At 38.7% G+C, this 26919-nt stretch overlaps 1 protein-coding gene across 5 annotated transcripts in view; it reads left to right on the top strand.

Moving 5' to 3' along the window:
* The window catches only part of DYM (dymeclin), a 308671-nt gene that overhangs the window by 48236 nt on the left and 233516 nt on the right, over positions 1-26919 (top strand). For all 5 annotated transcript variants that reach the window (XM_074355333.1, XM_074355335.1, XM_074355332.1 and 2 more), the window contains one exon: positions 8913-8985. In XM_074355333.1, coding sequence (XP_074211434.1) covers positions 8913-8985 — 73 coding nt within the window. The remainder of the gene's footprint in view (positions 1-8912; positions 8986-26919) is intronic.

Genomic DNA, 26919 nt, shown 5'->3' with positions numbered 1-26919 from the left:
AAACATCTTCCCAGAATACCCTCTCTGTGCCTGCACTCCCCACTCACACCCAAGCCTGAGAAGCAGGATTCTGTCGCATACCCCAGGTAGCCTGGTGTAGAGGCAGGACAGAAACAACGCTTTACAACCACGGCCACTTTACCAAGATGGTTGCCTCACTGAAAGAGCCATCTGTGAGGTCTGGTGTTTGGTGATTCTGTATGTTACCGCCTGTCCTCTTTTTTAACAGGGTTAGCAGTTCAGGAGTTTTTACATGCTCTTTTGTTTTTTTTATTTGCATTTGAGCCTCCTGTTTGTCCACCAGCTTAAGTCTAGTTGCTTGCTGTTTTTGGCATATGTAATTCTTTTCATCTTAGCCTTTCATGTTGTTACTTTGAGATTTCTACTTCTTATCACTAGTATAAGTCCTTTTTAATATTTTCTATCAGTGTCTTTTTTATACTTTATAAAAGTGTGATAGCAGTAAATGATTGCACAGATACTGTTGAATGGGAAGAAAAAATGGAACCTCATTTTGCATAGCTGAAAACATCCATTTATTAGCCAATATCTGAATATCTGACCTAGGTGTGTGAAAGACTGTTCAGGGATGGGTAATACACAGCCGTACAGGTTTGAAGTTTGAATCGACGGAAGTAGAGGACCGCCTGCAAACAATTGAGCAAGGTCAACTGAGGCATTTTAGGACTGTTGGGTTATTACAGCACACTGAATTGTTTGTTTACCCTGGTTCACTGTAGTGCTGCTGTCATCAGATGAATACTGCTGCCATATTCAGTGGAACCATCTTTCTGAGGGTAATGTGACTCTCAGCTCTCAGTTTGTAATTGAAATTTGTGAGGATTTCATACTTGAACATTTTCCCACAGACTATGTATGATGTGGGAGTAGACTGTTTGCTAGAGAGAACTTGTACCATTATGCAAAGACAGCTCTTTCCACTGTCTTTGCCTTTGGGAATAGTCAAGGGGAGGAAGCCAGCCCTGGGCAAAACTATGAAGCGCTACAAAACTGTTTGCATTTTCCCTTTGCTTTCAACGTGAGTTTTCTATTCCTCTGCTTGGTATTATGTCCCATTCTTGCCAACCTAATAACTGGTATTTATTTTACATTTTGTACCACATAAAACCAATATTTTAAGTCCTTAGGGATCTAAATCTGTTGCTGGTTTCTGCAAGCACTTATGGTGACTTGTTTCCTTATGTCTTTGATGATGTTGACTGTGAGCTTTTATTTGTTTGATCTTAATCTGAGGCCTCAAATAAGGGAGGGACTTGCATTTGCTTCTAAAGGGATCCAAGGTCTGCACCGTAGGCCACTTGAGTCTCCTTCAAGAGTTCTTGGCTTAATGTGGCCCTCAGGTTCAGCTTCCCAGTGGCAAGGCTGATGGCTCAGTCTCCCAGGATCTGGCTTCATCCACAGGGACACCAGATCCTTAGAGTTTGCTCATTGTGCAGTGTTTTACTCCGGATTTGCTTGTGGTGGTTCTTTTTGATTATGGTGCTGGGGTCCTTGGAGATTTCCTTAACCTTCCGGAAGCCCATCAATGCACTGAAGAATGTATTTTAGCCAAGAACAAGTTGTTTTGGACTGGAGGGCTCTTTGGAGTAACGACTCCACTATTCTGCTGCCAACGGAAGGCCACTATAGTTTCCTTAAAATATTTTTTTACTTTTTTTCAATGAGGGAAGACACCTTTGGGGATTGAGAGACTGAAGATAGAAGCGAAAAAAGGAGGGATGAGCTGAAAGAAGGTCCAGGGATGTAGGAGACACTAGGATCCAGAGCATGGAGAGGGAGTGTAGGTTTGCTTTGGAAGAATGTGCCACCTGTGTCCCTTGGCGGGCAGCTGTGTGGATGCTGAGGACGAGGACGAGGACAAGGAGGAGGTGGAGGTCTTCTGAGAGCTGGGGAGAGCGAGGTGTGCGGGCCTGAGGAGCTTGGGAACCAGTTTAGCACAGTTTTGTGCAGAGGAGGAAAGAGACTAGGGACTTGTCAAGTCCAGGTAAATGACTTGCTTGACTTCATTTCCTTGGCATAAAGTAGTTCAGTATAAATTTATTTCTAAAAATGATCAATTTTGTAGGACTCGCTCTGAAGCACAGTGGATTAAACATACGTGGTTATCTTTGCTTTCTCCTGAAACCCCAGTGAAATATCAGTAAGGGGATTTTTAACAAGTTATGAATTCATTAGGTTAAAGAGAAAGAGAGGGGGACGCATGTTAATAACATTTGCAAATTGGAAAATTGAGTAATGATGAGCTAAACTGATCAGTGAAAGCTGAGTGCTAAGTACCTTTGGGGTTGGAGAACTCCAGAAAAAAGCCAGTTCTTGCCTCAGAGCCCTGGAAAAGCTTAGGAGTTGGAAGTGCCTCTGTCTTAGAAGGCAGACAACCAGGGGAACTGATGGAAAGAAGCAGTTAGAGACCCAGACTCCCCCTGTCACGTAGTCATGAGACCACCCCCTCCCCAGTTTGACACCACAATCTGTTCTCTATAGAGACTATACGAGCGAGCAGGGCCTCCCTGTGTGAATCTCAGGCATGGTGGAGGGGGTGGCGTGCTGAGAACAGGGTTGAGAGAAAAGGCTGCAATTGGAAGTCTTGATTTGGCCTCTAGAATGCTGGCACCCACCCCACTCCCTTTCCTGCCAGAAGATTAGTAGATACTCTTCTAGAGAAGATGAATCCAAAACACGGAAAGACTTAGAGAAACTGACATTTGGGTGCCCCTCATTGGAACAGCTCAGCATTTGCCTCCCCCCAGCAGGTAAATAGGGAAACAAGGATCTCATACTGTTGAGAAAACTTAAAATTTGTGTGACCAAAACAAATAGAAGAAAAAAAAATATGAGATGGAAATTTATGGGAAGAGAAGTTCTTTCCTAGGCATCAGACAAAAAATTTTATCTATTTTGTTGATAGATAGTTCCATAATATAATTATAGAATATGTTGTCTATTTAGATGTTAATTAAAGGTAACAGACAACTAAAATTTTTTGTTACAAAACAAACAAGCAAACAAACAAACAAACAGAAACCTAGTTTCCTTTTCATTCCTCTCTGGCTTAAAACCTTTTGAAACTCTTTGGAATTACCTTCCAAATCCATGGTGTATTCGTTTTACTAAGTGCAGTGGAGGTAAATCTCCTTCCTTTGAAAGTATCTTTGATTTTTTTTCCTATGGCTCGTGGCTGAAGTTCTGCCCCATAACCAAGTTCTTTCCTCTGCTTGAGCTAGGTCCCTTGGGCCTGAGGCCACTGTAGCTCAAGAGGTAAACCTAAAGTTGTGTGGTGGGTGGGTAAGTTATTTCCGTTTTTTTTTTTTTTTAAATTTTAATATAAAGCTTAATAGTTCAGTTTCATTAGCTATAGATCAGTAATGGAAAAGAAAAAAGAAAAAAAATACCCCACAATAGCTGAAAAATGTGACTTAGAGAAAAAAGTGCAAATTTATTCTTTTGAAATATTTAACATGAAGGACTTACAGTGTGACTTTGCAGAAAAATAAAAGTGCTTCTAGGAGCTCCTGACTTACCCTTTGGTCGTATAGTAGGTTACAGTGTGATTTGTGATACTTCTCTCCTCTCTCCCTTTCTTTCTTTTTTATGCAATCAGTGGAACAAAATGAATTAATCTTTAGTAATAGGCACATTTTATAATGAAACCTGGTAGGCTATATTATCCTTGAGGGTAATTAGAAGCATTTCTGTTTGACCACAGTAATAGTAGTCGACCAGAATCATTGCACATTTTATTGGAATGGTGTGAGACATAGGTTTATAAATACTGTAATACATTAAGATGTGGACCAGTTAGAGAACAGTGAGTCCATTTGCTTTTCCTTAGTTTATGGAGGCATATTTGATTTTGGTAATTAGAAGTTTAAATACGACTTTTAATATTTTGGAATAATTCCACTATTAGCTTTACAATTAATATAGACAGTGACATAGACCATATTGTGGTTTTCTGAATAGAAGGTGGTAAGTAAGTGTAATCTAGCTATGTTTCTTCCATTTTAAGGAAGTCTGTTTTGCTCTGAATTTCCAGGCACCTTTGGAGTATAGATCTGTCAATTCTTGATTTAAGTTTTTTAAAAATTGTATTTTTTAGTTGAAGTATAGTTTGTTTACAATATTGTGTCAATTTCTGATGTACAACATAATGTTTGTCATACATATATGTACATATATTCCTTTTCATATTCTTTTTCATTATAGATTACAAGATACGGACTATAGTTCTCTGTACTACACAATATAAGCTTGTTTATCTATTTTTTATATAGTAGTTTGTATCTGCAAATCTTGAAAAAGATACGGAACGCTACAGAATTTGCATGCCGTCCCTGTGCAGGGGCCACGCTGATCTTCAGCGTGCTGTTCCAGCTTTAGTGTCCGTGCTGCCCAAGCCAGCGCTGAAGTCTTTGTATTTGTATCAGCACAGTATTGAGCAGCGTTGGGAAACTGGCAGCATGACTTTCTGAATACAAAAAAGACAACAATGCTTAGCTCTTTAAAGATCTTTTAATATTCTTTTTAATAACTACATGTAACCTGATTTAAGTAGCCCGCATGTTTCTTTTTTCTGGCCGCTGCTTTGTTTTCCATCAGTGCTGATTTTTCCCCCCTTTCTCCGGTGAGTGCTTTAAAAATTTTTCTTTTCTCTCTCTCTTTCCCACCTGCTCCTCCAACTCTAATGGAAGGTATTTGATTATAACAGCATTTTATTATCTCTGGTTCTCTCCCGAAGGCCAAAATAGAAGAGTTCTACCTCAGTATGTGATACTGAAAGGGTGCTGAACAGAAAGCACCAGCAGGACTGTCCCCAGCTGAGTCTCAGGGGCAGCTTATGAGAGCTGTGAGGGACCATAAATCTTGCCTTTCTTTCTGTCTCTCTTTTTGCTTTCTTGTCTTTCTCCCTTCCTCTGGTGATACTCACAGGGACCAGGGAAGTGCATTAGGGCTTTAAAGCGGGAGAACCCCAGGATGGGGTGGGATTTCAGTGCCCTTGTTCTGCACAGTATTCATAATAAGAGTTTATATTTATTTCTTGTTTGGAGAGATTATCTCTAAATAGTGTATTTAAGTCAAGGATTTGAGTGTGTGTTGAAGGTGTATGTAGTATGTCATCTTGATGTGTAAACTAATACGTGGAATTTCGGATCTCTCCGCTACTATGGCTCGTAGTACTTACTTACCGCGGAGTGTGTTTAGGGTCTTCAGAGAAACATGGGTTAGTTTACTGGATTTTTTTCCCAGCTTTGTATAGAAACAGGTCTTCAAAAATAATTTGTAAGATTTTTTCCCCCTTTCTTTGGGGATCTAGATTTGGGTTCAGATCTGAGCTCTGCCACTTATCTGTAAGTAAACTAACCTCTCTGAGCCTTGATTTCCTTGTCTGTTAAATGGTGAGGATCGTACCTACTCCTTAAGAGTCAACGTTAGGATTAACGTGAGCTGGAGAGAATAGAACTCGCAGAGCACGCCTCTCCAAGGGTACAGAACTCAGGAGATGCTACCTCTTAATGTTATCTTACAGAAGCTAAGATTTAAAATATTAAAATATTTGACTGGAGCTATAGAGGCAATTTAAAACTGTAAGAGATTAAAAAAAACCCCAACAACCCTGGGTTGTAACACTTCACAATACAGTGAACACACTGAATCTCTACAGAGTCCTTTATTCATCAATTTACTTCGTCCTGGACCTGCACGTTTCAAGGACTTTTACGATTCCCCTTCCTGTGAGAAATGCATGAGTGTGTTACTATAATTTTTGGCAGGTGCGTTTTATATTTACTTGTTTTCATGAAACTTAGGAGATGCATGTCCTCATGTGAAAACTGAGTAATATAAATGCTGCTTGGAAAATAATGCAGTTTGTGTGACTTGCTTAATGTAAAACCTGATAGGCAGTCAAATCTTGTAACTCTTCATTTGCTATGCAAGTTATTTGCTTCTAGATTAACCCCCCAAACTATATAGTATTATGCAGGAATGTTTTGGTTTTAGTAAATGGAAATTGTCAGAGATTTCAGCTGGAATTTGCTTATTCTTGTCTTTTGTTAGAGCTTTGGCCTTGAGATGCTGCATTGCACTTGTATGAGATGTATGTATCATCATTTTCATTATTACATCACATTGATAACGAAGCTGTGCACGTACTCCTTAACTCACCAGCTGTAGGCTTGGTGGAGGTCATGATTAAGATGGCACATGGAACCAAAGAGAGGATCCTTGCTGCCATTTTAAGATTTGAATATCAGATGTGTCTACACCCCTGGAGGAAAAAAAAATCCAGTCAGGCACCATCTGTGGGTCCTGAGTGCTAGTTCCCTCACCTGTAATTAAAAAACTGTGCTGGCTGCTTGGCTGAGCCAGGGGTGTGTTATTAAATGGGCCCCCTTACTTGGTCTGAAGTGTTCTTTAGGGGGTCAGTGAGTGATTTTGAATGTTTTTGCTGGGTCTGGGTCACTGCATTCTGTAGGGTAAGTCAGGGAATGAGAGTTCAGCAAACACGTATTGAGTAGATGTTACATGCCGACAAACCAGCTTGTTGGAGCTGGCTTGGGTTATGTTGGACAGCCTTGGCAATGAGAGATTTCGTTAGCTTTTCTCCTGACCTTCTTCACTAGTTGAGCAAAGCCTGCCACTTCTAGAGGGAAATTTAATGTGGCTGTTTAACCTGATTCTTGCTGTGTATTCTTTTTAGCCTTGATTGGTGTCTTCAGTGTGATTTAATATTTTCTTCAAGCTTTGTACCTACCTCTCAGATGGTTACTGTGCTAGTTCTATTTATAGCAAGGCAGGGAGGAATTTCTTCATGATATCTGAATACCATGTGATACTGTAGTCTAGAAAAAGAGAATTGCCAAACTTCTCTTTGAGATTCCAAGTGCTTTGATGTTTTGGAAGTAACCACTAGATTTGTACTTAGACACCTGTGTTCGGTTCAGCAAACACATATTCAGTGTACATTATGAGTCAAACTCCATTGGTCATTACCCTTAAGAAGTACAAAGTTCACCCGGGGCCAACTTTACAAGTACTCAGAAACTATGGTATAATGCAACCAACATATATAATAACAGATGCCCAAGGCATAGATGCTGTGTGGATGGTGATTTTTATTCAGGGTGAGCAAAGAGAGTTGGGTTTTATGGAGGAGATGAAGACTGAGGATGATTCAGATGGATAAAGATTGGCTTTTTTAAAAAAAATCGGGTTTTTGTTGTTGGAGGGCATTCCAGGCAGAGAGAATGTTATTGAGGGAACATAATGTAGCACGTGGCAGGTAGCTTGGTGTTGCAAGGATGTAAATTGAGAAGGGAGTAATGGTGGGAGATGAAGATAGAAAGGGTTGCAGGGCATGTATTTTGAAGTGTCTGGCATGGAGCTTCGAGTTTTTTTTCTGATGTTTAGTAATCAGCTAAAAGCAGTTGAAAAGAGCTAAGCCAGGAGAATGAAAGGATGGAATTTAGTTAGCTCCCTCTGATAGCAGTGTGGAGTTTGGATTGGAGAAGAGTAAAATTGGAGGTAGGAATACTAGGTAAGAAGGTTTAAAGAAGTTCCAGAATGAGTTTTAATTTAGGAAATTTGTTTAACTGAATCGAAATGATGAAATAACGAATGAAAGCATGACAAGGAGTTAAGGAAAGAGGGAATACCAGAGAGGTAGACCGTGGAATTGCAAGGACCTAGAGACTGATTGGTTATAAAAAGATGAGGAAGAGAGAGTAGTCTGGGTTTCCTGGGTTACTGACATGGTCACCAAAAAGGAGAATGAAGAAAAATAAGTGGATTCACAGTGTTGAGAGAGATGAGTTCTGATTTGAAGAGGTTGAGGTGGAGGAACTAGGGAGATGTCTAGGGGGAGGTGGCTGGTAGATAACCAGACGTGAAGGGGTGAGGTGCAGTGGAGAGCCCAAGAGGAAAACCGTAGATTTAGGGATCACTGGCACGTACGTGATGCTTGAGGAAGGGAGAGCACAGGGAGTGAGAAACGAGAAGAACCCCAGTGCTGGAACTCTGAGGAACATGCCGGGGTTGAAGCGTATTCTGTGGAGGCGATGCTGGGAATGAATAGAAAAAGTAGGTTAGAGAGAAGGCGCAGAAACTGAGGGAGGAAACAAATTCATGAAGGAGTAGGTGTCGGTAGTGTCCAACGCCAGGAGCCACCTGAGATGCCGATTGGCTTTGGAAGTTAGAAGGTCACTTAGTTTACAGCAGGTTGGGACAGAGGAGTGTCACTGTTGGAATGGTAATTCGCAGCCTCCCTTTGCTGCTTACTACTTCTGTGACTTGGGAAAGCCGTTTTGTCTTTGGATCTGTGTGAAGAGGTGCTTGGCCTCTTTGTGGATACCAGTCTGTGATCGGTGAAGCAGAGAAGGTGCTTTGAAGCTCATCGAGGAGGTCAAGGTCCAGTCAGATATTTGTTGGAGGAGGAGGTCCAGGTATTCTATTCCTGATGCAAACAAAACAGCTGGAATAGCTTGAGTTTTTATCTATTTTATGTATTTGACTTAAAGATTTTATTTGAAAAAACATAGTACAGTATAAGAAATTTGAAAACTACTGGCTTATAGGAATCACAGATACCTTCAAGCATTAAAAGCTATACAGTTAATGTCTGGTGTTCAAAATTCCTATACTAGTTGAAGATTATAACAGATACGGACTTGCTCATGATACAGATTTTGTTCCTAGGTCAACATTCAAGTCTGTGACTTTCTATTATAATAACTATTCTTGTTCTCATTAGGAATGAAAACTGAACTTCCAAACAACTGAATTCTATTTTGTACTTCATTAAAAACCTTTTTGTGGAAATTGACACGTTATAATTGACTGCACTTCAATAAAAAAGAAAAAAGAAAGAAATAAACATTTTTTATGTGTTTTACCAGGTTCTGACTCTGAAGATCTTTTGGAAGAATTGCTCTGCTGTTTGATGCAGTTAATCACTGATACTCCACTCCTGTAAGTTCTGGCTAAGCCAGGATTTGTTTTATCTTCTTTGTATGTTGGAGATGGTAATTGGTCATGTTGAACAGTTTGTGGGTCGTGGTGTAGTACTTTCATGTATGCCTTCCCTGTACCTCCATGCGGTTCTTTCTTATCTCTCCTGCCTGAGAATATTTAGACCCTGACTACCCATCATCAGGCAAGAATTTTATGTTGTTTAGAGGAAAATAAACTCTTCAGTGATGTTAAGCATATGACAGGCACCGATGTAGATTAATCTCTATAAACAAGGATTTCAGAGAGAAGCAGTTTGAATTTCATACATGTGTGGTGATGCAGCTACTTGTCCACACTCTGTTCTCTCCTCCTTCCTTACTTCCTGCTTTTGTATCTGGCCTTATTTGGAGAGGTCAGATTTCCATTTCCAGCCTTTCTTGAAGCTAGGTGTGGTCACTGAGATGTGGGGGGAAGCCCTCCAGTGAAACTTATGGGGAGAGGTCTTTAAGGGGACCTGACTCATCTAGGGGGCATATCTTTTTTTGTGTGCATGTGCCAGCCCCTTTTCTGCTTTCTGGAATGTGGACAGGGTCTTTTTAGAGTTGTGTTGGACATCTTGGCACCATGAGTTAAGACACTCACAGAAAATTCTGCTTTGATGTCAATGAGCTACTGAACCAAAGTTATCAACTACTAATTCCCTGGTCCTGTTGACTTCTCATGTGAGAAAAATAGACCCTTGTTTGTTTACACTCTTATAACTAGATTTCTGCCACTACATCTAAATGCAGTTTCCTGTATGATTAAAATGTTTGTTGCTTTTAAAGCAGTTACTCTCAACCTTATTTTTTTAATTGTTTCTCTGAGGAGTCTTTTTAGAAATTTTTTTTCTTAATTACGTGTCTGAAGTCCTAATGAAATTTGAACACTCTAGATATACTGAGTATCTGTTTATGTGCTGTGGCCTTTCGGAGTGCCACTCATCATAGTATCTATGAAATTTTTCTCCCCAGAAGAACCAGTTTTCACCTGCTTGAGGGTGATCTTGCTAACCCCCTCCCCACTGAGAATGCATATTCTAAAGGAATTATTTTTTTTAAAGGAATTATTTTTGAAATAAAAGGGTAGATGTTAAAATTTATCATCACAGAATCTCAATCCATATGGGGGTGTCGTTGGAAGCTACTTGCCTATGGCCCAAAAAGGAAAGACAGGTATTTGTGAGAAAACAGGCTCCTGGCCTCTGTTGGGCACAGGGCAGCATCCAGAGTTGTACAGATCTAGAAATGAGAACCAGCAAACCCTGTTGTGACTTGGTCTCGTGATGTGCAGCTGGCAGGGAGGGCTGAGACAACTGAGGACTCACCCAGCTTGGAAGGGCCCGGGGAAAGCATCCTGGGCAAGCTGAACTCTTGTAACAGACACAGCTGTTTGCACGCCCGATATACCCTTTCTTGCCTTCCCCTCCAGTGTTGTTTGGGAGGCAGTGTTTGCCCAGCTTTGGGCACGAGATGTGACTCCATGACATCTTTGGGGCCAGTTACACATAAGCAGAAGTCATGAGCTTGCAGGGCGTGTACCTTCAGCTCCTTGCCCTTTGCCCTGCTCTTCCTTCCTGGATGTGGAGGCAGTGCTGCAGCGCTCGGGCCAGCTTGAAACTAGGATGCTGAGTGCCACACATGGAGAACCGTGTCCCAGGTGCGTGGGGTATTGATAATTTTATGCAACTATTATACCAGCCCTAGATGGCTTTATCTTTGGTTATCTTCTTAGGTGAAAAGAGCGAACACTTACTTTGGCTAACGTCTGTGTTTAGCTTTCTGTTACAAGTGGTCAAACCTGGGAAGGCAACACGTATATTGTCTACTATTCACTTGTCATAGTATGTGTGATGCTTTGTAGGTTCCTAATTTAATTTTAAAAATAGCACCACCTCTGTTACATTTACATCATTACCAAATACCAGCAACTCTGTATACATCCTACATGAGCGTGTACTTTTTGTTCTTGTTGTTGTTGATAACTTCTTGGTGAAGTTAAGGGGGATGGAAATAATAAATCCCTTTGGATAGTAAATAAAGCTGTGAATACAATGAATAGACCAGCCACTTAAACACTCTTGGGGAACAAGCAGACAGTGTTGTAATATATCAAACATTTCAGTGTTTTAATGTGTTTATACTTTTTAAATGAACTGAAAATGCACAGACAACCAGATGTCTTGTGTTATGTACACTCAGTTTTAACCAGCTGCTGAAACAATTTCTTATGATTTAATGTTCTTGGAACTCCATCCTACAAGAAAGTTTGTCTTAGTAACAGTTTCCATGTGAAACCAAACTACTCTTTAAATATTTCATCTCCTATAACTATAGTGCAGTGTTATGGATCAGCTTATAATTTAAGGAGGAATACTAACCTATGAAAACTGCGGATGCTCTAGGCCCACCTGACTATCATCAGTCTCGCCATAAACGTTGACGCTGAACATTGGTGAGCCAGTGCTGTGTTAGCAGGTGAACAGCAGGAGAAATCTAATTTTAATGGCCATTGTGGGTAATTCAAAACTAGCTTAAACGTTTCTTTTGAGACTGTGAAATCACTCTGTTAATATTGAAAGCAGGTGCTTACTAAGAACATAGATATTTAGAAATCTAGATGTTTTAAATGATACTTTATTAAGTGAACAGGATCAACAGCAGCAGTTTAAACTCCCAGAATTTGTAGGAATTCATTTGTAATGAAAATTGGCTTCGAAGTAGTGAGTGGCTACTGCTTCTAGGTTTGGATTTCTTGATAAAAGGTTAATTCTCTTCAGAGTCAGATTAAAATCACACATCTTCAGGAATCCCTCCTTAACTCCCTACCTCAGCATTTATATATGTATTTAAAAGAAAGATGAAGTCATTCAGTCTCATGACTTGACAGTTTTCGGTGTATATGGGGTTGATCCACTAGAATTAAAATGTCTTCCAAAAGGAAAACCTTATCTTTAATTGTTGTGTGTTCTTGATCTCAAGGAGTTGAATGGAAAAGGAATAAGGTAAGATAAAGTATGTCCTCAAGACACTAATGGAGAGTGTAATGGAACATGGTCGGCAGGCCAGAGTTGAAAGCATGACACTTAGAGTTTGTGACACTGGATCGGTCTTGCAGTGTTGCTGTGAGTGCTGAACGCGGCCCCAGGACTCTGCCCAGCGGTGGAGGTTAGGTGGGGCCCTGGCCGCGGAGGCAGTTAGGTTGTACGGGCCCAGTTCTTAAGTTTTGAGGGCTGCTTGTGATGCTTTTTAAAGTATTCTGAGAACTTCAACTGGATTTCTTTCCTTGTCTTTTTGACTGTTTTTGTCGACGCCACGACTCTTACCTGTATGCTGTTGTTGAGAACAAGCCCCGCTCCTTCCCTCTAGGGTGCCCACTCTGGGCAGGTTCCTGTGAGGTCTGCTCTGAGTGGGCATTTCTCTTGGCTCCAGCCCCTTCTTCTGAGACCCATTTGTCTGTCTTCTCCTTTATCAACCTGTAAACTCAGTGAGGATGATTGGGGCTGCTTAATTCTCAGCCTGGCCCTAATTGGCAGCTTTTTCAATTCTATAATTTAATCTAAGAAACTTTATCTAGTTTTTTTTTATGTTATATATTGATAAAGATGAGATACTCATAATCAGCTGTCTTCACTGTCTTTTCCCCGGGGTATGTGTCTTTCTGTAGTGGGGCTTTGTCTGCTTCTCGAATTCAGGGCTATCTGATGTGATCTGACCTTGTCCGTATTACTCATTCTGCTTCAGCCACGCTGGTGTCCTTGCTCATTTGGAACATGCCGATCCACTCCTGTCTTCAGGGCCTTTGACCTTTCTTCTGCCTTGAATGTCTCCCCTCTGGTATCTGCATGGCTCATGTCCTGACATCCTTCAAGCTTCCTTCTGCTCAAAGCTCTACTTGTCTGAAACAGCTGCTCTGACTACCCTAAAATAGCACCCCTCTCGTTTTCTGCCCTTTATCACGCATTTTTTTTGTCTTGACACTTATCACTGCTTTTCATATTACCTGTTACTTCTCAAATAAAATGAGAATGAAAGCTACATGAAAACAAGGGCTCTTGTGCAGCCTTTGTCCTGCTCGCTGCTGTATCCCTAGTACTCAGGTTCGCTGGGCATGTGGGAGACTCAGAAAATGTTTGGTGAGTGTGTAAATCCCTAGGGGCACAAGTGTGCTACTCATTGTGCTTAAAGTGTTTTGTTTGTTTGTTTCTCATCATCTGATCTGTATGGAAACACAGTAGTGTGCGAAGGCATATTCCTTTGCAGGTTAGTGGCTCAAAGCCCCTTGCAGTTGGTACATTGTATTATAAATACCAGGTGTCTTATGGACGTTAACAGTGGAAAGGGGCTCCTAGAAACCAAAACACTGAGAAATAGCATCTGACAGTGTTTAAGGAAATGGTAGATTAGTTGGCTATAAAAGCTGAGTAGTGTGGGGCCATTTAGCTTAGGGACAATCAGTATTGTCTCTCAGTAGTGCCCAGATTATCCCTTCACAGGATAGTAATTTCTTTTTCATTAAGTTCATCTTAAAAAACATATTATGAATATAATATGTGTGTATACTCTCCTGGACCCTGGGCAAAGAAGGGCATGATTTGGAAGAACTTAGAGATGGATAGATGCATAGGAAAATAGCCCAATAAGAGGAACAGTGGATAAATGCTACAGTCACTTGAGCTGTAGTGACGAGCTGTGGCTGGGTCTTCGAAGAGGCAGAAAGGAGCTGCAGGGGGCTTCCTGGATGTGTACAGTGTGCTTGGAGAATCACAAGTGCATTAGTTTGATTAGAGCAGAGTTTGTGGGAGATTAGGGATGGAGAAGCTATGTCGTTTGATGGAGTAAAGACTTAAATATTACAAAGACTAAACATTTGATTGTATTCAGGGTTCTCTGTTTATTAAGTGTAAAAGAAAATAATAGAGTTTGGAGACCAACTCCTGTAGCCATTGAAGGAACAGCGAGGCACGTTGATGGTTTAATACACCTGTCCTTCGCTGTAGTAGAGGGGCCAGCCGCTGAGAGGAAGCATCTCATCCTGGGATAAGGTCTGTCTACTCTGTTGCTGAGGAGTGTGTTGAGGACCAAAGTCATGCACTTGAAAATGCTTTTGTAAATTTTAAAGTGCTTTATGATTACAAAAGTGTATCGCTTTATACATACTAAGTACTTAGGAAAAACATTGAATGTATTTGCTTCTGAGTTAATTTTCCTATTTTAAACTTCTTGGTAAAAAGTAATAGCACTTGATCATTAACAAGTAGAGAGATCATAGGACACAGGATGTCTGAGATTCGAAAGAACAAGGCTGAATAGTCTGTGTGGGAACTGAATTAAGTTTCTGTTGTGTCAGGCTGCTTTGGAGGACTGGTTCTAGCCTGGCATTAGGTGTGAAAGATTAGCAGAGGCTAAAGCAGAGTCCTGAATCCTGGCTGTCATTTTGCCTGTGTTCGCATATTTCCTTGCAAGTTATGGACTATTTAGAAGCATATAATCATTTGATTTTTAAAACTAGAATTAAGCTTATTTTATACATCCTGGCCCTTTCATTTTATGTATGATGGCGCTGAAGTAGACAGAAGGGAAGTGACTTTCCTAAGGTCAGTTTGCAGTATTCTTAGATAGCTCAGCCCTGAAAACATTGAATCTCTGCCTTCAAATAATTTTTACTTTCATAAAGGCAAGACTGGTGCAGAATACTTCTGTTAATTTCTTTCGCTGTTGTTAATACATGAATAGCAAAGTATGAATGAGGTAGTTTGACATTAATAACTGTAAACTTTAATTCTGTCAACAGTTGATTTTTTTTTTCTTTCTAATTTTTTGTGTTACTTATGTAAGTTAGTTCTTCACAGAGTCTTTCTGGGCATAATAATCCAGATTACAGTACCTTTGAGTATTTAATACTAGTCCTTGATGCTGATGTGATTATTTTAAATTGTAATGTATGGGTGCACATGGTTTGGGGAGACAGTCAAGTAGCACAGAGGGCTTATGATGAGAACAAATTTCTTTGTTCCTTTCCTCCCCAGAGACAATCATTTTTCATTTTTCAGCTATTCTGATGGTTTATATAAACCTTTACTCTTATCTTACCCTTATATATATTTCTAAATAATAGAACACTTTTTTTTTTTTAATTAAAGGCTTTAAGTTTCGGATTCACAGCAGAATTAAGCAGGAAGTACAGAGGATTCCCATATCCCTCCTCCCACACACGCATAGCCTCCTCCACTGTCATAGTGAACGTTAGGGTTCACGCTTGGTGTGTTGTGCTTTCTGTGGGTTTTGACAAATGTATAATGACATGTAGCCAGCATTACAGTAACATAAGAGTAGTTTCATTGCCCTAAAAAGCCTCTGTGCTCTCCTGTTCATCCCTCCTACACTTTTAACCCTTGATCACCACTGATCCTTTTACTGTCTCCATAGTTTGACCTTCTCTAGAATGTCATATAGTCGGAATCCTACTGATTGTAGCTTTTTTAGATTGATATTGTTCACTTAGTAATATGCAATTAAGTTTCCTCTGTGTTTGTAGCTTAGTAGCTCATTTCTTTTTAGTGCTGAATAATACTCCATTTTCTGGATGTAGTATGTATATATAAATTCACTGTATGCATATATACAGATATAGTCCTCATACAAGTTTTAGAACTGGAATTAAAAATGACCATTTAAAAATTTGTAGGGAAGGGTTTAGTGGTAGAGTGCATGCCTAACATATACAAGGTCCTGGGTTCAATCCTCAGTGCCACCACTAAATAAATAAACTTAACTGTCCCCCCCTGCAAAATAAAAATAATAAAATAAATTATTTTATTAAATAAATAAAATATAATAAATAAATTAAGTTAAATATGATAAAAATATGATAAATTTGGTAAAAAAAAAAACTGTTCCCTGAAGAGAATATACCAATTATAAAAAACATTTAACAGAGCCTTGCCAATATTATATATTATAACATTTTTGGTAAGTTAAATATGGAAATCATATTATGATCCTTATTTGCATTTTCTTATTACAAGTGAGGTTGAATATCTCTTCATGTATTTAAAAGCCTTTTCTAACTTGCAATGAAGATTTAGCAATCATTGCTAATTCTTGAGAGCTCTTTTTCTCTGATTGTTCCTTGTTTTACAAATGCAATTTTTAAGCTGGCATAATTGCACTTTATTACTATGTATCCACCTTATCAATCCATCTTAATTTTTGATTTTTTGGAGGGAGAGGGAAGAAGTAATTAGGTTTATTTATTTATTTATTTTTAATGGAGGTTCTGGGGATTGAACTCAGGACCTCATCATGTGAAGCATGCCCTCTGCCAGTGAGCTATGCCCTCCCAATTTTTGATTATTTAAAATGTTTTTAAAAGCTCTTTTTGGTCAAACTTAATTCAGGAAGATATGTGGCTGTATTTTATGCATTTGATACACTGTTACATATATAGTATTAGTTCTTTGGGAAACCATAAAAACATGGAATGGATGTTTGAGTTTATATGATCCACCCCATTAATTTTTGCATATGGTGAAGTTGACAGATAAGGTGACTGATAAAGGGAAAGAGTCAGTTCTGATACTTGATTGCAGATTCCTCGACTCCTAACCTCCAGGCACTTTCTGTTCCTTTGTTAATACTTTTATAAATTAGGAGTATTACCATGTCTTTGATTTTGTTAGCTTTTAAAACTAATCATCAGTGCTGTTGACAGTATCTGTAACGTGCTATACCACTTTTTAGTCTTTCCTCATATTTTACTTTTAGAATATCCATGTTGGCATGACATTGATATTTCTAACTTTTGGTCTTAATCCTTTGAACTTGTCAGTTGTTTTTGTTAAACTTATGTTCCATTTACAGTACTGTCGGTTTCTTATCCAATAGTAAGTCAAAGGATGTTTTTTTCCTGCATATTCGTTGACTTTGCCCTTAGCCAACACTAACACCCATTTCATGAAGGCTTTTGTCTTTATCCAAGTGTTCCACTCTGCCCTAGCAGAGCAGTGCAAGGTCACGGCGCCTGTCTTTTTTTTTCCTCACATGAAATTAATAACTTGCTCCAACAGTAGTTTGTTCTAGGACATTTCCAGCCCAGATGGTGGAAAGTTCTTGGGATAATATGGCAGCCAAAGCAACATTTTAGCTTTTTAAAGTTGACTTTGTTTTGGCGATTGTGTAATAAAAATCTTCTGAAGATTATACAAGGACATTAAACAAGAAAGATCTGTTGGCTTAAACGTTTTTCATCTTTTAAAAACCACCACACTCAGCATGGTAGAATTTTGGTTTCTTTCAAGTGTTGGCCTGTCTTGGCTCTTTTCCCTGATTATTTGGCACTTAAGATAGCCCAATTAATAGATTTCAAATTTTGTTTCCACAGAACTATAACGTTGCTTTGAATTTCTTTTTTTCAGCATTGTAGAAAGTGATGGCAAGAAATGACATTAGAGATCATCTTGCCCAATGTACTTATTTACAAAGAAGAAAACTGAGACCCAGAGAAGTGATTTTTTGAAGTTAACAGAGTGAGTTTAATCGAGAACTCAGAAGCACATCCTAGGTTTTCTAACGTAGGATCGGTGACTCCTGCAGAATCATACCACACTATGATTTGGTTTTTTGTTCTTATTTCAGTGTCATCAGATTTTAATCAGAAAAGTTTGATTTTAACATTTATGAAATCCTCTATTTTAAATTCTGGCTTAATTTAATTTTCAAGCAGATGATACATTGTTCAGATAACACGAACACATAAAAGCGTTCACGCACAGCCTCCTGCCTGTCCTCGTGCTCCATGTCTCCAGCCCTCCCAGGTGGCTCCATAGTAACCACTGTTCTTAGTTTCTTATGTATCCTTCCTGAGATTTTTCATGCATATGTATGCAGTTATGAATATAGATTCTTATTTCCCCTCATATTCATATAAAAGGTGGGAAATAATACATCATGTTTTGAACTTTACTCTTTTTCCAATTAACAGTCTATCCTGAAATTTTCTGTATACAAGCATTTAGAGAACGTTCTCATTTTTGTTTTTTTAAGCAGCAACTTTATTGAGATATAATTCAAACACCCCCAAATTTGTCCTTTCAAAGTATATATTTAGGTGGTTTTTAGTATGTTTACGAAAGTTGTGAAGCCATCACTGTTTTCTAGCTCCAGCACTTCGTTACCCCAGAGAGAAACTCTGTACCCGTTAGCAGTCATTCCCCGTTTCTCCCTCCCTCTGCCCCTGGTAACCACTAATTTGTGTTCTCCCTCTATAGGTTTGTCCTTTATGGACATTTCATATAAGTGGAATCATACTCTGTGTGGCCTTTTGTGTCTGGCTTCTTTTCTGTAGTGTTATGTGTTCAAGGTTCATCCATGCTGTAGCGGGCTGCAGTGCTTCATTCCTTATTATTGCTGAAAAGTATTCCAGTGTATGTATATGCCACATTTTGTTTATCCACTCATCCGTTGATAAATGTTTGGGTTGTTTCTACTTTTGGGCCATTATGAATAATGCTGCTGTGAACATTCATGTACGAGATTCTGTGTGAATGTGGTTTTCAGTTCTCTTGGGGATGTGTCTAGGAATAAAATTACTAGGTCAGATGGTAACCCTGTGTTTAACTTTTTGAGTGACTGCCTAATGGCGACATCATTTTACATTCCCACCAGCCTCGTTCTGATTTCCCTACATCCTTTCTCATTCATTTTTAAAAGTTGCCTTATATTCTGTTGTTGGTCAGTATCAATTTATGTTTAATCATTCCCTTATTGATGGACATTAGGATTGTTAACTTTTTTTTTTTTTTGCTAATATCCTTTGCTCATTCTCATATTGGCACCTTTATTATATCTATTTCTAGGACCCATTTTATATTAGAAAGATTAGCCCTTTGTGACATAAACCGAAGGTATGTTTTTTCTAACTTTGCCTTTTGACTTGATTTGTCTGCTTATAGCATGTTTTTGTTTTTGATGTGATAAATTTTTTAAAACTATTTTTAACAATTTGACTTTATCAATCTTTTACAACTTTTAGGCCTTCCAGGTGCATAAACTGGCTTATTGGTATCTTTTTGGCCTCATCTCTTACTACACTCCTTCTTGCATGTTCCATTCTAGCCACACTGGCCTCTTCGCTGTTCTTTAAATAAGCCAGGCATTTTTCTACCTCCGGGCCTTTGCATGTGCTGACCACTCTCCCTGGAGGACTTTTCCCTTGCTTCCTTGTTTCTTCAAGTCTTTGTTCAGATGTCAACCTTCTTGTTGAGTCTTCCTATTTAAAATTGTAACATGCCTGTAATAGATCATCATAGGTCCTTCCCAAATTCATTCTTCTCTTCTTTTTTATTATTAGAATTTAGCTGAGCAGTGGCTGCTTAGGTAGAGATGACATTTCTCAGGCTCCCTTGCTGAGAGGTAGATGTGGGTGCACCACAGGAAGTGATATATTCAGCTTTCATATTTCTTAAAAAGAAATGACTTGCCTTGGAATGAATTTTTCTCCCCTCTCTGATGGGAAATGGTGACAACTGGAGCAAACGTAGAAGTATGTGCAAAAGGTAACAGAGCTCTCTTCCCGCGTGGCCTTTGAGAGATCTTATTGAATGAACTGCCTGCTCTGGATTGTTATGTGGCAGAGAAATGAACTTTAGTCCCAGCAGTTTAGCCCCGTTACTTATCTTTTCATCCCAGCCAGGCACTCTCTGTCCCACCTTCATGCATTATTTTCTTCAAAGCACTTTCCACCTTTTAATTTATTACATAGCGTATTTATTCATTTGTCTGCCCCCTCTAGAATGTAAGGAGACCTGGCATATGCTAAGTGCTCAGTAATGATGAGGCACAAATGGTTGGAAAAGGCCTTCTCTAAAGCATATTATAGGAGAAAGTCTTCCATTTTATCGCCATATTTTTTTTTAAAAGATTTGAACTCTTGATATATTTGGGATTTATGTAGGGTCTAAGGTATAGATTCAAGTTTTTTTCTCTCTCTCAGAAGGGTATACAGTTGTTCCAATACTATGTGTATCACTATCTTTTTAAAACTGTATTGATGAGGTCCTTTTCTTAACTTGTGTAACAATGGTTTAAAAATAAGAATGCCTACTCTTTCCCCCAGTGGATTTCTCACCAGAGAGCTCATTGCAGTCTCAGTCATCATTAAATCTGAGTGGCTACAGTATAGTTAAACTGTGTGTGTGTGTGTGTGTGTGTGCAGAATGCAAAAGAGGTGCTGGGTGCTCTTGCTCTTCTTTTTAGGCATTACTTCTTTTTGTTTCTCTAAATCTTATATTTTTATTCGTAGTATATGATATGTTGACATCTGGTATATCTTGGTCTTGGCTCATAGCTGTAGGCTATTTTGGAGATAATCAAGAATAACATTCTTTGTGTGCTGTGTCACTAAGCTTTATATTGAGTAGCATTTTGCAGTACTGAAATATGTATTCACTTTTTATGATTATTGCAAATTAGGTGAGTGTTAGAATGCTGTTTGTTTCTTAGGAAGGAACAAAATTTCTAGGTGTAAAGCCTTTCAAATAGTGTTTAAATGCTTTTAATGACTAAATATTTTTAGTGAGGCTGGATCTGTGCCTCTGTGCCTTTTGCTGGTATTTAAAAGTTTACCTTATATCTTTGGCAAATGTGATGGTTAATTTTGTGTGACAGTTTGAGCTGAGGGATGCCCAGAGGTCAAACATTATTTCATTATTTCTGGGTGTGTCTGTGAGTGTGTTTCTGGAAGTGATTAGCATTTGAATCAGTAGACTTTGTTAAAAAAGATCTACTCACCTGTGGTGGTGGGCATCATCTAGTCAGTGGAGCGCGTGAGTAGAACAGAGGAGGAGAAAGGGTAGACCTGTTCCCCACCCCGTGAGCTGAGGCTTCCACCTCCGCCTGTCCTCGGACACTAGTGCTCCCATTTCTTGGGCCTTTACACTCAGACCAGGGCTTTTCTGGTTCTCAGGCCTTTGGGTTTAGACTGGAACTACAGCCCTGGCTTTTCTGGGCCTCCAGCTTGCAGATGGCAGGTAATGGGACCTCTTAACCTTCATCATTGTGGGAGAACTATACAGAAGTTTCTTTCTGTATAGAAATAAATTAATCCTGTTGGTTCTGTTTCTCTCGAGAACCCTAGCTAATGCAGCAAATATGGCTAACTTATTGCTATAGTTTGAGTGTTCTTTCAAAATTTATATTTTAAAACCTAACCTCTAAGGTGGCAGTGTTAGAAGGTATGGGGCCTTTGGAAGATGATTAGGTCATGAGAGCAGAGCCCTCATGAGTGGGATTAGTAAAAGACACCCAAGAAAACTGTCCTGGTGCATTCTGTCCTGGCATAACACAGCAAAAGGATGCTTCATCTCTGTGAACCAGAAAGCCAGCTCTCCTGTGAGGCACTGAATCTGCAGGCATCTTGATTTGGACTCAGCCTCCAAAACTGAGAAATAAATTTCTGTTATTTATAAATCACCCAGTCTGTATTCGTTTTTTTTTTTTTAATTGCAGTCCAAAAGGACCAAGACACTCAGATTGTTTTTCCTACTTGCAAATCCCCTTTACTTTGATTGTTTATAGTGAAGTGAGAGAGAGGAATAATTAAGAAAACCTATGATGAAAATGAGATTAGAAATTGTCCTCAAACCATCTCTCTTGAAATATTTTTTTCAGGAAATTTCCTGAAGGAGACAACCAGTTTGAAGCAAATGTTTCTCCCCCTCATTTTCTTTATGCCCTTCCCATTTTAAATAAATTAAAAATAATAAAAACAGCCACCTGTAATCTCATCTCCCAGGACTGCTGCTTTTGTTTTTTGCATATTAGCGTCTGCATGTATATTCATTCATATGGTGCGTGCTGTTCTTCTGTCTTTGCTCAGCATCACATCACGAAGCAAATATTTCAATAAACTGTGTTTCAAAAGCATATGGGGTAACTTGTTTTACGAGGCCATCGTAACCCTGATACTAAAACCTAACAATGACATTTCATAAAAGGAAAATTACAGACCAATACTTCTTGTGAATATAGGAGAAAAAGCTTTTTTAAAAAATTAGCAAATTGCATCCAGCAATATATGAACAGGATGATACATCATAACCAAGTGGGACTTACCCCAGGAGTACAATATTGTTAACACTTGAAAATCAATATAATATGTCACATGGACAAAATAAATTAGAAAAGCCATATGATTGTCTCAGTAAATGTGGAAAAAGCAGTTGACCAAATTCAACATCTACTCATGAAAAAACTCTCTTGGCAAACTAAGAATAGAAGGAAACATCTTCAGCTGGATTTAGGGCATCCATGAGAAACCTGCAGCTGACATCACACTTAATGATGAGAGACTGGAGCTTTCCCTCATCTGTGATTAGGAACAGGTCAAGGATGTTTGCTCTCGGCACTTCTGTTTACTGTTTCACGAGACCCTAGCCTGTTCAATAAAGCAAAACAAAGAATAAAAGGCATAGAGATTAGAATAGAAGAACTAGAGTTCTCCTTATTTGCTGGCAGTGTGGTTGTTTATGTAAAAGACCCTAGAGAATATACAAAATCTACTTGAATGGAAAAGGGAGTTTAGTAAGGTTGCAGGTTACAAGATGATTATTAATTTCCTGGTAACAAACAGTTGGAAAGTAAAACCTTAAAAATTCCATTTTAAAACAGTATGAAAAACAGGAAATACTTAGTAAATTCAACAGATATGTGTATCACTTGTATGTTGATAACTAAAAAAAATGAGTGAAGTCAAAGAAGACCTAAGTGTGGACACATATCATGATCATGAGTTGGAAGACTCAGTATTATTGTCAGTATTACCCAGATTGATCCACAGATTCACTTCATCACATTTGTACCAGGGGTCCCCCCCCCATAGAAATCGACAAGCTGATTCTAAAATATGTATGGAAATACAGGGAACCTAGAATATCCAAAGAAATAATTGAAAAGGAAGAACAAATGGAATACTTTTTTATCACTTCATGATGTGCTGTAAAGCTACGGTTTTGAAGATAATATGGTATTGACCTATAGACAGATAAATCAGTGGATCACAATAGGGAGGCAAGAAATAGATCTGCACTTCTCTGGAAAGCAGGGAAACAATTCAGTTGGGGAGGGAAAGCTTTTTAAACTAATGATGCTGGAAAAAGCTAATTATATGAGGAAAACACAAAACAAAAGAACTCAACTCCTGTGATCCCTTTAAACATTATGTGGTTGTGTATAAGCTGTGTTTTATTACATTTTTCATTAATTTTCCAATTCATTTTTTTGGTTGTTCAGCGAATATTTTCTTGCATGATATAGACTGTAGAGTATGAACAGCATTATAGCTGTTTTCTGGAACAGCGGGTTTTCTGGAGGAGGTAAAGCTAGTCCAAAGTCTTGAATGATGAATATGCGTCAGCCAAGCAGTTTGGGGGGAGGGTAGGGAGAACCAAAGGCCTCACACTGACCTGAGAGATGTGAGGGAAATGGTAACGAGGAAGGTAATTGATGGATAGTTGCATTTTATCCATCTGTGTCTTTAAAATGTATTTCTTAAATGGCTATTTCAGAAGTTTTCCTGTTTACATCATTTTTTCCCCATGGGTAGAACTCAAATTTGGGTTCCTTATTTTGAAACTGACTTTAAAAATATCAGTCATTTTCAGTACCACTTATGATAGAAAAGGGATTAAATGAGGGTATGTTGGGTTATTATTTTTGCTGCTGCTGCTAGTTCTGTTACTGTGGCCCCAGGAGTCTCGTGAATTTTTATACATAGCGCTAAGTCATGGAATAATGTTTGGAAGCTGAGAGTTTTAGGTATTTTTTGTCACATAAAATTTGTACATGAATGAATGTATTTTTCTTGGGTTTGGTAAACCCAAAATGATATTAATTTCTCACTGTACCCGTAAGCACAGTCGAAGAAACTACCCAACAGATACTGTTGTTGCCAGCCACTGTTTGAGGTGCCAGGGATAAAATAGTGAATAAGAAGTAGATTCTAGTTGTGAATTTGGTAGGACAGACAATAAACAATATATACTGTTAGAATGTGATAAGTACAACTGAAAAAAAGCAATGTGGTATTTCAGCCAGGATTGTAAGGGAAGGCTCCTTGTGAAGTGGACTTTTTAATAGAAACTGAACGGAAGTCAGCCAAAGTCCAGTTGCTGTCCTTCCGGAGAGCATTCTAAGCAGAGGCCGCAAGGTGGATGCGTGCTTGATGTATCCAAGGACTACTGAGTAGGCCAGGAGAGCTAGAGCTGAATGAGAAGGATGGGTGAGTGACAGACGAGGTTGGATGGTTAGTCAGAAGTGGTGTAGGGTCTTAGAGGCTAGGTTAAAGACTTTGCATTTTATTCTGAACGTGATGGTTAGCCAGTGGATGGTTATGGTTCTTGTTTGTGTATTTGTTAGTCTGTGCATTTAAATTTTCTCTGGCTTTGTGGCTATAAGCCCTATCAGACAATGAAAATTGGAAATTAGGTTCCTGACATCTTTGCAAAAAATAGGTTCTGTTTTAGCCACTTGTAGTATCTGTACCTTTGCTTTGTCATTTGAAGCTGTGCTTCATTGTATACTTAAGTTATCTTCTACCCAGCTAGTTTGTTGGAGCCCGCTTTAATCGCTTTAATCCATTTATTTGAACATTATATGTCTCCCCCACCCAAATCTGGTAGTTGAGTGTAACTATGAGTAATATTTTCATGTTGGCTGGTAGATTTTTGTTTCTTACTGAAATTAGCACTTAAATCTGCTGCTGATAGAATAATGTTCTCTCAAGCCCAAGGTTGTCCACATCCTAATCTCTGGAAGACCTGTGAATAGGTGCCCTCCCATATCAAAGGATTTTGTAGATGTAATTAAAGTTAAGGGCCTTTTGATGGGGTGATTAGGCCCACTAAGATAATAGAGGACAGTCTAATCATATGAGTCCTTAAAGGTAGAAGAGGAAACCAGAAGGGTGAATCAGAGTGATGCAGCGCGAGGAGTCATTCAAAGCTAGTGATGGCTTTGAAGATGAGTCAAAGAATGAGGCCACCTCTAGAACCTGGAAAGTGCCCTCATCTTACAGCCAGAAAGAAACTGGGGACCTGAATCCTACAGCCGTGAGGAATTTCTTAAATCCTGCCAACAACCCAAATGAGCAGGAAATGGATTCTTCCCTAGAGCCTCCTGAATGGAAAGCAGCTTGCTGACTGACACCTTGATTTTAATCCCATGAAACCTGTACTGTAACTACAGAACTGTATAATAATGAATTTATGCTGTTTTAAGCCACTGAGTTTGCGGTGATTTGCTACTACTGACAATATAAAAACTAATGAAACATTGCCAACTTCTTAAAGCAGATAACTTGAGCAAATTAAATTTGTTAAATACAGAATTTCAGATGGTTCATTCATTCCAATTAATATTTGTTAAGTACCCACAATTTGCTAGGAAATATGGTAGGAACTTGGAATAAGAGAGGTCCCTGTTTTCACCAAACTCTAGTCTATGGTCATGTGGTCAGTTTTTAACTTTGTATTTTTACATTTATGTAAAATTTTAAGTATATGAATAGAGAGAGAATAATGAACCCCCATATGCTTATCACTCAGCTTTAATAACAACTCATGGCCTCTCTTATTTCAACTATACCCCATCCACAGCCATATTCCCCCCTGTTCAGATTATATTTAAGAAAATTCCAGACATGTCATATATCTGGAGAGTCAGTTTTATGCAAAGCTTTGCCCTGCCATTATTTTCTCCTGTTCCCAGTGACATTAGAAAACTTCAAACTTTAATTTTATTTTGTCGTCTTTAATAAAATAACTTTATCATCTATCCATGAGTTCATTTGCAATTGTGAACTATTTTTTGTCATGAAATTGCGTCTAGGATTCCTTTGGTGCAAGTTAGAAAATTACATAGATCATTTCAACTTGTGGAGGTGCTGCAAATACTGACTTTGGTGTTATAGTAAATTTTAGTGAGTGGGTGAGTTTGCAAACATGGAATCTGTGAATAACAAGCATCGATAGATTATACATGGAAGGTGATTTTTCCATTTCCTGTGTTCTTGATTTGGGTTGATGACATCACTGTCTCTGAGTTCTAAATCTAGAAACATTAGTCTTTCTTGATTAGTCTTAGTCTTTGTCGCCCACTTTAAGCATCCAATATGTCACTGAGTGCTATTTATTTTATTTTGTTAAATGTCATCCAGGTCTTACTGCTCTTTTCCATTCCTGTCGTCATTGTTTAATTGGGGTCCTTAGAATGTCCTAACTGGATAATTTATTGCCTATATTTTTTGTTTCTGAGATTAATAGAAGCATTCTCCTACTTCAGTATGTCCCCCAACCTCTTATGCCTCCCTTCATTCCACAGTCCCTGATTTTGGACACATGAGGCATAGAGATGAGTCAAGCACATTCTTCAATTTAAGGGTCACTGTCATCATTGGTTCATGTAAGGCCCATCCCTTCCTCCATTTAATATTCATCTATTCACTTATTCCATTTATCCCCATTCCTTACTCTTTTTCTTTTCCCAAAATAACCATTTTAATATGTTTAATGTGTATGTTTTTATATGTGTAAGTCCAAGTACAAGGTGTTATGTGCACATGCATCTTTACATAAATACAATTGTGTTATAGAACTTATTTTCTTAAATTGAGATATAGGCAGTTACAATGTGTCAATTTCTGGTATACAGCATACTGTTTCAGTATACATATACATACATATATTCCTTTTCATATTCTTTTTCATTATAGGTTACTACAAGATATTGAACATAGTTCCCTGTGCTATATAGAAGAAATTTATTTTTTATCTTTTTATAGATAGTAGTTAATATTTGCAAGTATTGAACTCCCAGTTTATCCCTTCCCACCCCCTTTCCTCCTGGTAACCATAAGATT

This window comes from Camelus bactrianus, chromosome 30 (assembly GCF_048773025.1).
Source record: "Camelus bactrianus isolate YW-2024 breed Bactrian camel chromosome 30, ASM4877302v1, whole genome shotgun sequence".
Lineage (NCBI taxonomy): Eukaryota > Metazoa > Chordata > Mammalia > Artiodactyla > Camelidae > Camelus > Camelus bactrianus.
Note: the sequence above shows the minus strand (reverse complement) of the source record. Positions and strands in the feature narration are given on the sequence as shown.